The sequence below is a fragment of the Athene noctua genome, chromosome 10, assembly GCF_965140245.1.
Source record: "Athene noctua chromosome 10, bAthNoc1.hap1.1, whole genome shotgun sequence".
NCBI classification, from domain to species: Eukaryota; Metazoa; Chordata; class Aves; order Strigiformes; family Strigidae; genus Athene; species Athene noctua.
In genome coordinates, this window is record NC_134046.1 from 20,538,232 (window position 1) to 20,552,357 (window position 14,126).

Genomic DNA, 14,126 nt, shown 5'->3' on the forward strand with positions numbered 1-14,126 from the left:
ATATTACCTCTTACCCTAGGGAAAGAATGCTGGCAAAGCATTTTTTACCCCATAGAAAGCACTTTTAAGACTGTCACACTTGGAGAGAGTATTCATTTCAACAATTTGGATGTAATTCATAACTTTACACTTCTACCAATCCACTCCAGCTTAATCTATAGATAAGGATATCTGGTTTTATTCAGAAGAATTTTGAATCTGCTAAAACGGTAAGTGGACTTTTTTCATAAAAGTATATTAACCTAAAGCTTAAATAAAACACTTAATTACAGTAAACAAGGAAAAAGGGCTGTGTAAAGACTTTTTTAAAAAGCACTGCATGTGTATTTAAAATGTTTTAGAAGATTATGTTTGTAGCCTCCTCCCCTGCCTGAGAAGTGTACAACCTGTAACATATTGAGGGGGTGTTATCTTCTCTTGTTTACTTTCAAATGTAAAGACAAGGACAATAAGAGATTATTGTTATAGAACATTCAGGTTTGAAAGTCATTATTTTAAAAACTGAGAAAAATGCATTTGAACCTCTCATTTTAATTAGTTCAGCTACATACCTGCCAAATGTTTAATAAAATGCTTTACAAAATCCTCCTGCTACTAACGAAAATAAGACACTAGGAAACAAGCAAATGCAATTAAGATAACATTTCCCTTACTAGTTGAAGAATGCTGTTTATTATTTCCCACTTTCCTTTCATGTTAGAAATAGTTCTTAAAATGTTAGAATCTAATTAAAGGATATCAAGAGTTAAAAGTTGTTCCATGTTCCTTATGCGTTAGAAACCCCTGCCAACTAGTTCTCTAGGCTTTAAATATTGTTTTGACGGATTGCATTTTCATTTCCAGTCACAAAGAAAGTATTCTCCATAGTCAACGCACCAGCAGATCTTCACCAGCTCAGTGAAAGCCAGATACATTGTTCCGTGCAACAATGAAGACTTTGCAGACTACTTTTTTTTTGTTTGTGTTTGTACCTTTGGTAAACACAGCACCATCTATACAGCAAGAATCACTCCAGTTTTATGACTATGATACAGCTGTTACCATGCGAAGCCTGATCCAACAAGATTATGAAATGCAATCCAAGGATATAAGAAAGGTATTTTATTTATATTATCAGTTTAATATTTTTAATTGCTAAGCATTATATGAATAAGGTGTTACATGCATGTATGCAAGTTTTATGGAAAATCTTATAACAGCAAAACATACAATTGTTTCAGACATAAGGAAAGCCACTCACATTAAAACCACAAAAATAACATCCTTGCTACAGTTTGAGAAACCCACAAAAGACAGGCTTTCACAACTGAGACTAAAGCATCACTTAACTCTGCTGTAGTTATGTGCCTACTGTTGTAAGAGTTTCAAGAACGAGATATACTAGTATACTAGCTCAACAGTTTGAGTAATGTATTAACACAGTAAGTTCGTTTAAAAAAAAGGACTGTGATTTTATTTTGATTTTTTTTGTGTATAGCAAAGTAATACTTGAAACAGTACTTTTTATCGGACAAAACCTGCCAGCATAAACCACAGTTTCTCTTTTGACTTATCAAACTATCAAGTTTTTTGCCTTGATTTTTCATGGGTGGGTTGTTTGGGTTTTTTGCAACTCAAGAGTTTCACAGTCCTGAACTACTATGGAACATCCGGTCCTGCGGTAATCACCTACATTATTAACACTTAGAGAGTCTTAAAGGTAGCAGTAAAGTTTATACCTCATGGCACTCACCAGCACCCCCAAACGGTCAATTCTGATCTTTTTTGCTGTGTGCTTCACATACATGCCTGTTAATTTAAACACTGAAGCAGAAGACACAAAAACAGGGGAGAGTTAAATGAAGTGCAACAGTCTCCGCTGGCAGGGACAGTTAAAAGCCTCATACCTCTATTCAGACTGACTCTGACAGGACCTAAATAACACACATCAAGAGAAGGAGACACAACAGTGATCAGGAAGAAAAACAAACAATGATTGCCCCAAGACTAGTTGCCAAGGAAAATACCACATATCCAAATAAAACAGTAACAACCAAGTTATTAATAAATTCAAGGAAGTTTTCATTAATATTAACTGTACTTGTTACAATAACTTAGTCTTATAAACAAGAAGACAACAGCAAAAGATAATTAGTATAAGCAAAATACTGCAGTACATAAAAACCACTTCTGTATACATTTTTAATATTTTCCCAATTTATTTAAATTATAGCTTTAACTGTTAGAATAAAACCAGCAGCTACATGTTTATATTTAAAAATACCCAAGGTATTTTTAAATCTGACATCTGCCACAGTGCTGAAGTAACATGTTTCCATAAACCTATGAAAAAGAGACCATTTAAGAGACTCTTAACTAATAGCTGCTTATTCACTCACAACTAAGTTTTTAAAAAAATACTAAAACTGTTAAGTTTAACTAGTTAGGCACAGCATTAGATGAAATTCATTAATAAAACTGTTCTAATAAGAATACGCAACTGTTTCAGTAAAGAGAACAATAAGGAGTATACCTACAGGGAAATGGTGCCAACAGATGTGCCACAGACTAACCAAAGCCCCTGCTGGCACGGCTATACACCAGGGGTCTTCTGAAGGCCAACAGTTCTGCTTAGGGTAATTCTAGGAATGCAGTCGGTCATTATTTCCATCAGGTCAGTTCTCCAATGACATGCTTTCATTGCAAAATAACAAATTAGTTCCTTATGTGCAACAAATACATCTACACAAGTGCCAGGGCTCCCAATTTAAATTATGGGATGCACAAACAAATCTCCTATTCATTTACTGCACAAATTCAAGCTCCCAGAATATTTCAAGTGTTAACTGTAACTGAAATACAAAACATGCCCAGTCAGAAATCTATCTTGCATGACAAGTTTAACTCCTGTGTGCTTGAACACAGTTAGAAAAAAAGATTTTTAATTAAAACTTTAGAAGAAATCTGTTTGTGTTAGTGATCAACAAAATGAACTTTAGTCTACTAAGGAAAAAGGTCAGCCAAGCAAAATTTATTACCATGATGATTATTTGAAACCAGAGCCACCCCAGCCTGGAATAAAATATTAGCAGTTTAAAAACATGAAATCTTAACTTCCACAACAGAACCATCCAGTCAGACACTGTCTCATAACTGGACTAATTAATTCCACTGAATATAAACTACCAGCTTTACAGACCTTTGTGTATTATAAAGATGAATCAATTATTATGCAGAAATTTTAAGATGGTTAAAATATTTAGATGTAAAATGTTATTTTGGTTTTGTATGGGTAATTAATGTCCGTGGAGTCAAGAGCCAGAGGCAGGTGGAATTTAAGTATTTCAGCAGGCCAATACTCCTTCGGTGTATTCCCTACACATGCAAGTAATGAACTTTCTTGCGGTTATAATCCAAACAATCTTCTGCTCCAATACAGCTAGGAATTTTTATAGCCAACCAGGAAATACTTCCAATATACTGGTTATTTCTACTACTTTTTTTTTTTTTTTTTGGGGGGGGGGGGGGGAAATCTGCTGTTTCATTTTGTTAACAGTATTCTGCAAATAATCACTTTTAATTTTTGCTGACATTTCCCACTTGCAGAAATTAGTTGTTGAAATGTACATTGTATTCTGCAGAGAATTCACATGCACACTTTCATAGATCACACCTCAAGTAGGATACTGTACTAGAAACCTACCTCTGATACAGATATGCTATGTCAGCAAACATGTTTTTTCATACAAGCATATTAAAAATGTCACTTACGATCCAAACAAACTACAATAAAAGTGCAGTTGTTCTGTTATAAATCCATGTACGCAGAAGTCTCTGCTGGCATGGATACCTCAATCAAGGACCATATCTTCACATGCCTAATCAACATTATCTATGCAAACTAAACATCTTTGCAGAAACATTCTGTAAGGTTTGCTGCCTGTCCGAGTCTCTGTTCAGTTCACACCCCCCAGCTTCTCTACACTCAACACTGCAAAAGCTCTTACCCTACACAGAAGTTTCATGCTACAACTGCTGAACTGCTGCCAGCATACTAACTTGGGTATTAAAGTCTTACTAGAGCAAACCAACCTATCCCAAACAAGAGGCAAAAAAAGAGACGTAGCCTGGATAGACGGATGGAGGAAAGAGCCAAGGGATGGATGATTCACAGGCTAAAACGGGGTCAAAATGACAGAGCTGGCCAAGATATTTGTTTCTTAGGCTTTATGTCAAGTTTGAAGGTTTTATATTACAGAAGACAAAAATTCCCACAGTAAAGTATACGCAAGCAACAAAATACTAAATATAACAAAGTTAATATCAAAAGTAATCTGACAGATGGTGTTACCTTCACATTGCTCCTGTAGATGAACAATCTGCGTGCTACATGTCTGAAGGGGAGAGGGCAGGATTTAAACAACAACCAAAAAAATCAATTCATTTGTGAGCACTTACAGTGCATAATAAGCTCTCTTCAGCAGGGGACCATACTCCTGTCAGGGCCTGATCCTTAAGCACATTTGAAAAAAACCATCAATACTGATAATGTACTTTTCTTCATGTTTTTTCAATAACCATGCAGACAAAAAGCATACTGTCTTACTCTGTCCTACAAATATCCCCCATCAAAAAAAGACAACAAATGATGATAGCCAAGAACAACTGCCACAGTCAGCCTAAAAACCCGCTTAACTTTAATACATGCAAATCATGGTATAACCCATTGTAAATATAATTCTAAAAGCAGTATGTAATTCTCCAAAATCCCTACATTATTCAATGAAAACCTGACTACCATTCCCTCCATCACAAAGACCCTTTCTGTTAGTTAACAGCCCAGGTATTAAAAGAGACTTAAGCACAGTTAAAGGAAATAAATTGCAAAATTTCAGCCAATACCTGAAAGGCACATCTTTATAAATTAAGTTGTCCTGCAACTGAAAAGATGCAGTGACTATTTCAGCAGCAAATTCTGGATAATTTTAAATGCAAGAAAATGTTATTTCACTGAGATTATTTGGGTAAAGCAAAAAAAATAACTTACATTCACAAGAAATCCGATCAAATTTTGCATGATGTGCAAAATCATCTGTCTTCAGAACTCCAGGTTTTTGTAGGCACCTACTGCTTACATATTCTTTCCCCACTAGATAGTCTATATTTTCTATTTTTAATTCGTGTCTGCTATTCTTTCCTAAAGAACTTTACTTTTCTAAAGAACACTAAGAGCACCACCTTCCCTTCTTGCCTTTCAGAGTGAATAGCTCATGTACAAAAGGGATAATATATACTCCTATATGCTGGATGACTAATGTGATTTTAAAAATTAAATGTCATAAGTATGTCATAGGAAGATCATTTTTAGAAGACATGCTATTTCAGAACCTTATAATACTTTTTGTTTGCTGTTGTTTTTTAACATAACATTTGTTCTCACACAAAGGATGGAACAAATGTTTCTCTTGACATTTCCCTAAGACTGCAAGGGGATGACAGTGAACGCAATGTACCACCAACAAAGGATACAAGTAAGTTACTTAATATGAATACTTTAACATTTAAGCTCTCCAGAAGAACATATTTTAATATGAAAATTGAATATACAAAGGATGACAAGGGATACAGAGTTAATCTTTTCATTTATTAACATCTTTCATATCTCCTGCAGAAAGTCTCACTTCTGATGGAGCAGGCTGACAAAATTTAAAGGACCCTCAGCTAAAATCTGAATACACAAAGCACATCTTATAAGAATCTCTACAGACTTACCCAGTCTCATTTGCTGTAGAGATATACCCAAGTTAAAAGTTAGCCAAGGAAACCAAGAAAAACAAAACACACACGTCAATAAGTGCCAGTCTAACCAAGTAATGATGAAAGTGCTTAAATTAATTAGATAGATGTTTTCAAAAAACTGGTTATTCTCACAGTTTAAATCTGAAGATCAGGGAAGGGAACGGTTAAGATGTATATCAGGAACATTCTTCACAAGCCTAAATTTCCTACAGGCTCTGAAGTATATTGTCCAGATTTCTCCTAGCGAGCCGCAATGATTTCTAAATTTGAAAGGAAAAAATTTTTTGTCTGCTGAACAAAGTATTGAAAGAGACACACATATTTCACGTGTATCTGATCTAAACTTCCAAAAATAACTGATGATTCAGCAAGACCACTGGAGTGTCAATCTCCAACAGTTGTCATCTAGGTTAGTTATCGCCAAATACCATCTGTCAACAAGCCCCCATCAAAAGCGGAACAAATCTGTAAGAACACCAGAGCTTCTACTCACAGACAAGCATAAGAACTTTCAAATAATGACAACGTCGTTTCACAACCATTTTCCATTTCCTACACTCCAGCATATGACAAACAAGACACTAAATCTAAAAAGGCAAATGAGGCAGAACTCTAAAGTCTACCAAATGGTAACAATCACAGAGCTAAAGCTCAAAATCTCAATTCTATTCTATGCAGTACCTCTGTAAGAAAAAAAAAATAAATCCTACAGACTCGGTTGGCTTCCTGGTATTGACTATTTCTATAACTCTGCACTGGTTGTGGAAAAATCCTATTTTACTACATAATGATAACAGACTACCTAGCAGTATGACACTGCTCTTGACTATAGACACACCATTTTGGAAGCTAACCAAAAATCCCACACTATAGGAAACACAGCAGATCAGATAGCAGTGGTGACAAAAACTGGACTGAAAGCCATCTGTGTTTTAATACTGCTGTCATACAGGATTAACGCAAAGCAGAATGTCTAATTACTAATGTCTATGAGGAACAGGACAAGCCAAAATGGGCTTTAAAATGCATTTTAAAAGATACAGAGTTTCTCTCGCTACTTCAAATAACAGCTATATAAAAAAAAATCTCAGTAAAAACTGGAACAGATTGCCTAAAGTACTTATATAAACATCACTGCTATCATTCTTATAAAAAAGATTAGACAAAATAGCAGTTAGGAATAACACAGAGTGTACTGGACCCTACCAGAAATGCTCCAATGCAATATATGCACAGCCAGATTGATTTCTCCAGATGGATATGCACTCCTGCATGGATTTCTCTTTTCAAAAGAATGCTTCTGAAGATGATATTTAACATGGCCACAGAGTTGCAGCCATCATATTCACAATACATTCTTTAATTATGTTAGAGTAACTGAATTAAGAGCAATTAATAGGACTTCAAGACATGTTTAGATAAGAAGAAAGAATATACACAGGGAAATGATGCACAATAAAAATACAAAACTCTAAAATGTCCAGAATATTAAATATTTTCAGAACTTGATGTCAACAGAACTTTTTTAAAAATCTAGTGATGAGAAATCTCAAAAGATACTAGAGAAAATTCTATTTTGAATATTCAAGCTTAAGTTAGTGGAATAACTTTTAACTGTCTACTCAAAATAATTTGCTTTCAGATTTACCTACTTGTCTGCTCTGTGTGTGTTTAAGCGGATCAGTGTACTGTGAGGAAATAGACATCGAAGCTGTACCCCCACTGCCAAAGGAAACAGCGTACCTTTATGCACGATTTAACAAAATAAAAAGGATAGCAGTCTCAGATTTTGCTGACATTAGTAAGTAATGTTCAAATTTTATTTTCTGTTTACCTGATAGTATATTTGAAGTTTTGTCCCTTAACAGCATGCCAAGATTATGAAAGAAAGATGTATTTTATACTTTGCTAGATTTCATTATGTGTATTATTTATTTACTTCAGTGCTTGTATTAGAACAGGAACTACGAAGGCAACATGGAAACCCATTTTGGCTCATGCAACCATCTTAACATTCCCACACAATCAAAGAAAGAGCAGACTACTAAAAATAAAATTTATCTCTGCATCCCAGCCAGTCTTAAATGACCAGGTATTATTTTTCCTTCAAATGCTCCAGGGACATCTCTCCCAGCTCTTTCACTCTACATGACAAATTCTATGAACATCTGAAATCGTGTTGTCTCTAGGAAAGAGAGGAAGGATCCTGAGTATTTTCGTTAACATTATTATTTTTTTAAACTTAAGACCATGAGGATTTTATTCATAATTTAATAGTATTTACATTTGTAGATCACAATTAGGATGGTGCTGTCAACAGTGTAACTCCTACCGTATACAACCATACACATCACACATTTCACATGCTGTGTAGTTATAAATTCAATATTTAGATTTTCATTTCTTTTGCATAAAGCTACCTTGAGAAGAATTGATTTTAGTGGAAATAGGATAGAAGAAATAGAAGATGGAGCCTTTTCAAAGCTTCTGTTATTGGAAGAACTTTCTCTTGCTGAAAATCGACTTCTAAAACTTCCTGTTCTACCTCCCAAATTAACAACATTTAATGCAAATCAAAACAGAATCAAGAGCAGAGGAATCAAAGCAAATGCTTTCAAGGTGAGTAAAAGACAACAATTTAAGTAATCAACGTAAATAGAATTAGTAACCAGACTATCTAGTATACCACCAAATGAATTTTTCTGTATTTTTGTAATCTAAGAAACAAACTAAGATGAAGTAGCTTTCCAGCTTTTTTTTTTGTTTTTAAGGCACTTTGGAGTAATAGCCCTTTGCACACTCACTCTCTCCTGTTGTTCATATAAAAAATTTTCAGTGAAATACCTTACCTACTTCTTTTCTCTCCTACAAGCAAAGAAAAACTCAATTCAAAATTGATGGCTCAAATACAGTTCTGAGGACACATAAATACTAATAAACAAGGATCTAGCTTTTTAGTGGTCTCAATTTTTATAACCAATAAGCTGACAGTGAAATTTCCAAAACATAGAAGGCCTGTTCTAGGAGTTTCTTGATACAAAAGAATTAAACATTCACAGCAAAAGAATGTTTCATGTTAGATCACTGTATGTGCTCTCTATGTGATCGCAAAAAAATACCAATGTCTTCTAACAGGCACAAGTTACTTGACCTTAAGTAATATCAGCATTAATAATCTCTCTTTCTTTCTATTAGAAGCTGACAAATTTGGCCTACCTCTACTTAGGACATAATGCACTGGAATCTGTTCCCCTTAACTTACCAGAAAGTCTGCGTATTCTTCACCTTCAGGTACTTTATAAGTATTTCCTTAACATTCTATTACAAGGAGCCTCATTAGTTACACACTTCAAACCAAACCCACTGTCTTTCAAAACAGTTCACACTGCAGTTGTGCTACACTGTCTAATGCTCCTCCAAACAAAACAATAACCTCTAATCTGTATGGCCACAACCATTTGGTGTGCAGAAGTTGCTAGTTAGATAATTACCACGCAAGAATTTCTCATTAGTTTCTGTATATCAAGGATAGGAAATGGCAAAAATAAGCAATAATCTTTTATCAACAACACATTTCAAACATCAATAACAACCTCAAACTGTTTATCAAATCATTGATTGGTTTAAGGAAACTTAATTCCTACATCTCTATAGTTTACATAAATCAATCCCAATGACAATGAAATGGAGGATATGAAGAATAAAGTTCCAAAATTCTTAAACATATATTGGGGGGGGTGGTGTATATATATATGCGTGTATTTATTTACAAAAGCATAATTTTGTTTTGCAGTACAACAATATTACTACAATCACCGATGACACATTCTGCAAATCTAATAACACACGATACATCCGCACACGTATGGATGAGATAAGGATGGAAGGGAATCCGATCCTCTTGGCAAAGCATGTTAATGCTTTTTCCTGCTTGAGAACACTGCCTGTAGGAACATACTACTAGCCACTACGTACATAATTATACATGCTAAAACTTTAACATGGTAACAGAAGATCACCCTTTTTCCTCTTTTACACATTTATGTTCTCTCCCTTACTAATACTATTTTACCTGCATACCCAGAACCTTTTACTATGTTGAAATGTGGTTCTCCTCTGAAATAATTATTTCAAAACAGACATTTTAGTAGTTATAATGTCACCCATACTTTCAAAATCTTTTCTGTTAATGAAAGTATAAAAATACATATATGCACACACATCTTCGCAACTTTTACTTCACCACATATTCTTTACATGTAGGTAAAATCACATTGTTCACATTCTTCACCGGCACCCTGATCAATCACTACATTTTACTTTCGAATAAGCGCAAAACATTCTTTGAGCAAGCTACGGAGGAAAAAATTACACCTTAAATCAAATCCCACTTTTTTAATCTGAAACTCAGTTGACTTTCAAATGCATATTGAATAAAGTTGCATACAAAAGGAAGTTATGCTTAGAAACAGAACTTATCAAAGCATAACTTCATTAAATCTTCCTTAAAAACTTGGTTTGCTGAAAATGAGAATAACTCCTATTTAGGCTTATTGTACCAAGCAACATTGCAAGTGGAACTTTTTGAGGATGTGTTAATCTACTTCTAGTATTCTGCTTTCAAAATGATTTAAGAGTGTGTGTATATATAAAATATATGTATTTTATTTTTACGTATTATTAATTGAAATATATAAATTTTGCTCAGCTGTACTTGCAAGAGTTATTTTTGCAACACCAGCTTCCCATTTTAATATGATGGTCAAAGTACAGCATAGTGTGACCCCAAGTATCTTTGTTATTAACAGATGATGTAAACTGAGCCTGTTCCTTTGCTCTTTCTTGACAAAGAAATGTGAAAAGACAATTAACAACAAAGCTGAATTAATGTTTTTACCTGTAAATAAGTAAGATTTCAGCTAGATGTCTGTGCAAAGAAGTACCCTTGTACAACAATACTTATGCTCATTAGAGAAAAATCAAATCAGATGTTTAAAAAGTTGATTCTATCATTAACCGCAAAATTTCACTCCACTACTTTAAACCATGATGTATATTAAAAACACACATTGATGTGTGCAGGCCTCAACAGTTAGTTCACCAAAAACTAAACATAATTGATAGAGGACGCAATGTTTTTATTTATACAACTATACATTTCTGACATTTCATTTTCAGTTTATCCCCTTCAAAACCTACCGCAGGCATAAACTCTTCAGATAAATTAATGTCAAAAGTGTGCTAGTTACGATTACCAGATCAACTTTATACTAATTTTGAAGCTAGTATGTATTCCTAATTTGTAGATATAGTTCGGCATCAAATGCATGATGATGTATCACTACATCTAGAATACTGATTTTAACACGATATTTTGTATTAGTTTTGTTTATCTTATTTAGCTACGCCTTGATTTGTTAGTGCTCGTGCTATGGGGAATTAAGTGCACACTCAATTCTGAACGTACTGATGCTCTGCCACGAAGAATGTTGAGACCTGAATAACTTTCAGTCACTTTTTACGTAACTATGTCAAGCATCAAATGTAGGCTCATCTTTCTCAAAAGAGAATGCAATTATGAAATGCAGGACAAAAATATTTTTGCCCTGAATGCATCACCCAGGAAAGACATAACAATCCCCAATACTTTCCATTTTAAGTTATTTGGTATTAAAAAAAAAATAAATTAAAAAACAAATTCCATTGTCTTAATACAACTTGGAACAAAACCAAGTCTGCAAGTGAGAATGAATACTTGCTTTTCATTTTCTATCTAAGTCAAGTCACAGAACTTTGATGTTACCAAGTTTCTAGCAAAAGGTAAAAAATAACCCCAAAGCATGTAAAAATATATTCCAACTTCAAGATAAGTTTATAATAGGAAAAAAAAGCCACCAATTCTCTCATCCCTCTCTTAATAAATTCCTAAGATGGAGCAAACACAGAGAGACATCTAAGTGTAATAATGTTATGTAAGCAGCGGTCTCTGATCTTATTACAAATCATTATTACTAAATAAATTTCTTTTCAGTATTAATAGGATCACTATCACTAGAACTCTACTTGTGTAAACGTGTAGAATTTTTTTCGTAACTATATGCACATTTATATAATATATACACATGTAAACATTGAGACCTATCCACTAACATATAATTAATTTTACATTAAAATGTTGTATATATTTTTGAAAAAGTACTAAATATCAAAAGTAACACTAATTAACACTCTTATTTTGTGAGCAAACCAAAGTATACAACTGGTACCTTCTGAATGCCTCATGCAGGCAATAAATTATCTGATATGTTTTAATTTACTTTCCCCATTCATAGCAAGTTAACTCATCAAACATGAAGTGAGAAGGGCTTCAGTATGCAGGATTTTTTTGCCTTCTATTTGTGTGACCAGTATTAATATCAAGCTGAATGTACACCATTCTATTTTTTTCCTATCACGCACTTCTGTCTGTATTTCCAATAAAACTTGAATATTTTTTTCTTCCAGCAATGTCAACGTGCTTGAGTTGTTCAGCCTCATAGCAGACTAAGGGGGCATCTAGGTTAGAAAAATATTTGCAATGTAAATCCATTTTGGAGACATAATATTCACTGTGGCAATGTAGTAAGACCTGCCATACAAGTACCACCACACAAGAAACTTGTGGGACACTTCACTCACCCCCTTCAAAATCTATTTAAAGCACATAGATTTCATAGATTTTTTTTTTTTTCAGGAGAATAGAGGAGTAGCAGCAGAGAGTATTAATGGTATACTCAACTCCTGATTGTGTGTGGAGCATTGCAAGTTGTAGACTAACCTATTTCAGTAAAAAACCACAACTCTGAAGCACAATGTCAGAGAGTATTATAATGCAGAGCACAAAATACTCACAAATGAACATTGCTCTACTCACACCAACTTAAACCTGCCCCTGCTTTATAGGAAAGCCTGCTTACAAATAAATGTGTATATTACCTTACTTTTTTGACTAATCTAAGTTATCCATCCTGCCATTACTCTTGTTAACCAGGAAAGCTCTCACTATGAAACTCCCATTTGTGATGATCAGCTTTTTTAGAAACACAGTGCTATCCAACTTTGCTTGAAACTTGCAATTGCCATTCATCTCAAACATTCATTGTTATTTGAAGTAATCTACCACTTCTACATTGTTCCTTTCTTCTCGAGTACCAAGGCTAACAGAAAAGAAAAAATAATATATCTTTCCTGTTTTACAGTACACTGTGAGAAAACTATTAGAAACACTGTCTATTTCTACTTAACAGCTGGGTAATCTTCTTTTAAATAACAAAATAATAGAAATGGTATAAACCCAGAACAAATAAAAAAAAATTCTCTCCAGTACTGTGCAGTTACCTGCCTATATATATTTGAAGTCTAGAAAGTAGGTAGGAAAAAAAAAAAGCCACAAAAAAGATTACAGACTCATTTTTAATGTTGTCCACGTGTGAACATTAACAGGATAAGACTCTTCACTTGTTTTTATGCAAATGTTAAACACATACTTCTAGTTGCCTTCACACAAATTACTACAGAATATTGTTACAAATACACATTCCCCTTAGCAACCTGGTTACATATTTGATCTTTAAGTACTTTATTAATTCTCTCATCTCAGAAAGTCTTCTATTTCTAAATTAAATTATTGCTAATGCTAGCAGAAATAAGAAGGCCTAACAAACTCTTAAGTCCCCAGTCAATCACATTTGATAAATATTCTTCCAGATTGGTTTGCCTTTCTCAACAGCATCTCTGTCCATGGAAAGAAAAATCCCTTTAGAAAGAATATTTGTAATATTGACAAACTCGTATTATAGGCCTGCAGTAAATCTACCTTCACACATCTTTTAGCAACAAATATATCCCTTCATTGTTTACACTCAATGTTTAACAAATACTTCTTAAAACTAATTAAGATGCACACAAATTAAAAATAATCTCCAGACCTATTTCCTTTCTATTTTTACATTTTTGTACTGAATTTTGAGAAATATTTACAACAGTTCACTGAATCACTGTCCCAGAAACCACAGTGACTGCTGTCATGAGGCTGATCTAAGGATCAGAAAGCATCAAGTTGGAAAAACTCAAAAAAACCCCAGACCACAAAGCCATAAAGCCCTTAGTGCTCTACTTTCTCTATGGAGGGATTAAAGAAAAATCCTTACACAACAACAAGCAGAATCAGACAACATCAGTTTATTACTCAGATGAAGACAGTTTTTTTAAAACATCATCAGAAATTAGTGCCTTTTTCTTCTTTAATCTAGCTGATTAATTGATAATAGAAATTGATTAATCTAGCACAGAACTCAAAGACCTAAGAT

At 33.9% G+C, this 14,126-nt stretch overlaps 2 protein-coding genes across 5 annotated transcripts in view; one reads left to right on the plus strand and one right to left on the minus strand.

Moving 5' to 3' along the window:
* The window catches only part of CENPP (centromere protein P), a 156,623-nt gene that overhangs the window by 126,733 nt on the left and 15,764 nt on the right, over positions 1–14,126 (minus strand). The gene's annotated exons all lie outside the window — the stretch shown is intronic.
* On the plus strand, positions 58–12,276 carry OGN (osteoglycin). The gene is made up of 7 exons (XM_074914586.1): positions 58–209; positions 844–1,096; positions 5,426–5,510; positions 7,421–7,579; positions 8,195–8,397; positions 8,974–9,069; positions 9,572–12,276. Exons 2-7 carry the CDS (start codon positions 929–931, stop codon positions 9,740–9,742), a joined length of 882 nt encoding a protein of 293 aa, XP_074770687.1. The 5' UTR covers positions 58–209; positions 844–928; the 3' UTR covers positions 9,743–12,276.

What these genes read in the sequence shown, in the direction of transcription:
- OGN (XM_074914586.1), top strand. Translation starts at nt 929, where the DNA reads ATGAAGACTTTGCAGACTACTTTTTTTTTGTTTGTGTTTGTACCTTTG. An exon ending in AATCCAAGGATATAAGAAAG is followed by an intron (nt 1,097 to 5,425) that starts GTATTTTATTTA and finishes TCTCACACAAAG; the next exon opens with GATGGAACAAATGTTTCTCT. An exon ending in CTCAGATTTTGCTGACATTA is followed by an intron (nt 7,580 to 8,194) that starts GTAAGTAATGTT and finishes TTTTGCATAAAG; the next exon opens with CTACCTTGAGAAGAATTGAT.